Below are 1,616 nucleotides of genomic sequence, written 5' to 3' on the forward strand. Positions count from 1 at the left end.
TTTTTTTTTTTTTTTCTCTCTTCTTACATAAACCAAAAAAAAAACTCTTGTCTCTCACTCCTTCCCCGATTCTTCCGTTCAAAAAACATAAAAAGTTTCAATCTTTCTCCAAACCCAAACCCTAATTCTCTCCCCCTCTGATCTGGGTTTTTGATCAGAAATCGGATCTAGGTTTTTCAAAGAATTTAAGATTATGAGGAAGAGAGAGAGAGAGAACCCTTGTTCGATTTGTGGGCATTACCATAAGTACGAGGAAGGTGAAGTTTGTGGGATATGTGGTCACTGTATGCCTGTTTCCTCCGACACGGCGGCTCCTCCTCCACAAGTCGTCCACGTCAGTGCTTTTCCTTCAGAGATCCTCCCTGAGTTTCTTTACCTCGGGAGTTACGACAACGCTTCTCGCTCTGAGCTTCTCAAGACTCAGGGGATCTCTCGTGTTCTTAATGTGAGTTTTTTTCAAGAATTGGTGTTTTGTGTTATGTTTTTGATTTGAAATTCTTGAATTGGTTTTGTTTAAACAATTTGATTTGATCTTTTCGATAGTTCTTGAATTGGTTCTTGAATTTAGCAAAAGAGTATTGAATTGGTTTGAGTCTTTGAACTGAATTAGAATTTTGCCTATTCTTTGTGGTTTATGTATAGTATTGATGATTATTATATATGGTTTCTGTTAAATTTCTTGTTTTGGTAATTGAGAGGAATGTGTTTTTTTTTTTTTTTGGTATTGACTCTGTTTTTGTTCTCTGTTTCAGACGGTTCCTATGTGCCAGAATCTATACAGGAACTCATTCACTTATCATGGTCTTGATAATGAAAAAGTTTTACAGTTTGATGATGCTATCAAGTTTTTAGGTTTGATGATTCTATCCTCAATTCTCATAATCCTTTTTTCTTTTTAACAGTTGATTTGATATTTTTTTGGTTTTTAATCCATTCTCTTATCGTTTGGTTTTTGTTTTGTACTGTGTAGATCAATGTGAGAAGGACAAGGCACGTGTTCTTGTTCACTGTATGTCTGGGAAAAGTAGGTAAGTACATTTATCATTCTCTGACTTCTATCTTAAACTGCGGCTGCTTTCTTAAGATTGTCATGTCATGTTTTTTTTTTGTAGGAGATTCATAATCTTGTTTAAGTACATTTTAGTCTTAACTCTTAATGTGTTTTGATTACGAACAGATCACCAGCGGTTGTTATAGGGTACTTGATGAAACGTAAAGGGTGGAGACTTGCTGAGAGTCATCAGTGGGTGAAACAAAGGAGACCTACCACTGACATTAGTCCAGGCAAGTACTTACTAGGATTAGAAACTTATCATTGTTCTCGAAGCTGTTGCAGTGTTGCTCATTGCTTTTTTTTTTTTTCCTTTCTGTACAGAGTTCTACCAACAACTGCAGGAGTTTGAGCAGGCGATATTTGGATCTGGGATGATGTCGGCAATGAATATTAATGATGCGCCAACGTTTGGGTTTGGTTTCCCTAAAATTGATAACCACGCACAAGCCCCTGTGTTCAACAGTGGTACTACTTCTATATTTTCATCTCCTGCTTCAAGTATCCCTCCTCAAGAGTTCACTTTTGGAGCAACTCCACCAAAGCCAACAACAGGTGGTGATAT

The 1,616-nt window shown here is 36.9% G+C and overlaps 1 protein-coding gene across 1 annotated transcript; it reads left to right on the forward strand.

Moving 5' to 3' along the window:
- On the forward strand, positions 7-1,614 carry LOC104707998 (protein-tyrosine-phosphatase IBR5-like; the record flags this gene model as incomplete). The annotated part of the gene is made up of 5 exons (XM_010424476.1): positions 7-445; positions 753-852; positions 971-1,028; positions 1,178-1,284; positions 1,376-1,614. Coding segments are annotated over exons 1-5 (756 nt in total), but the record flags the coding sequence as incomplete, so codon positions are not given.

The sequence above is a fragment of the Camelina sativa genome, chromosome 1 (assembly GCF_000633955.1).
Source record: "Camelina sativa cultivar DH55 chromosome 1, Cs, whole genome shotgun sequence".
NCBI lineage: Eukaryota > Viridiplantae > Streptophyta > Magnoliopsida > Brassicales > Brassicaceae > Camelina > Camelina sativa.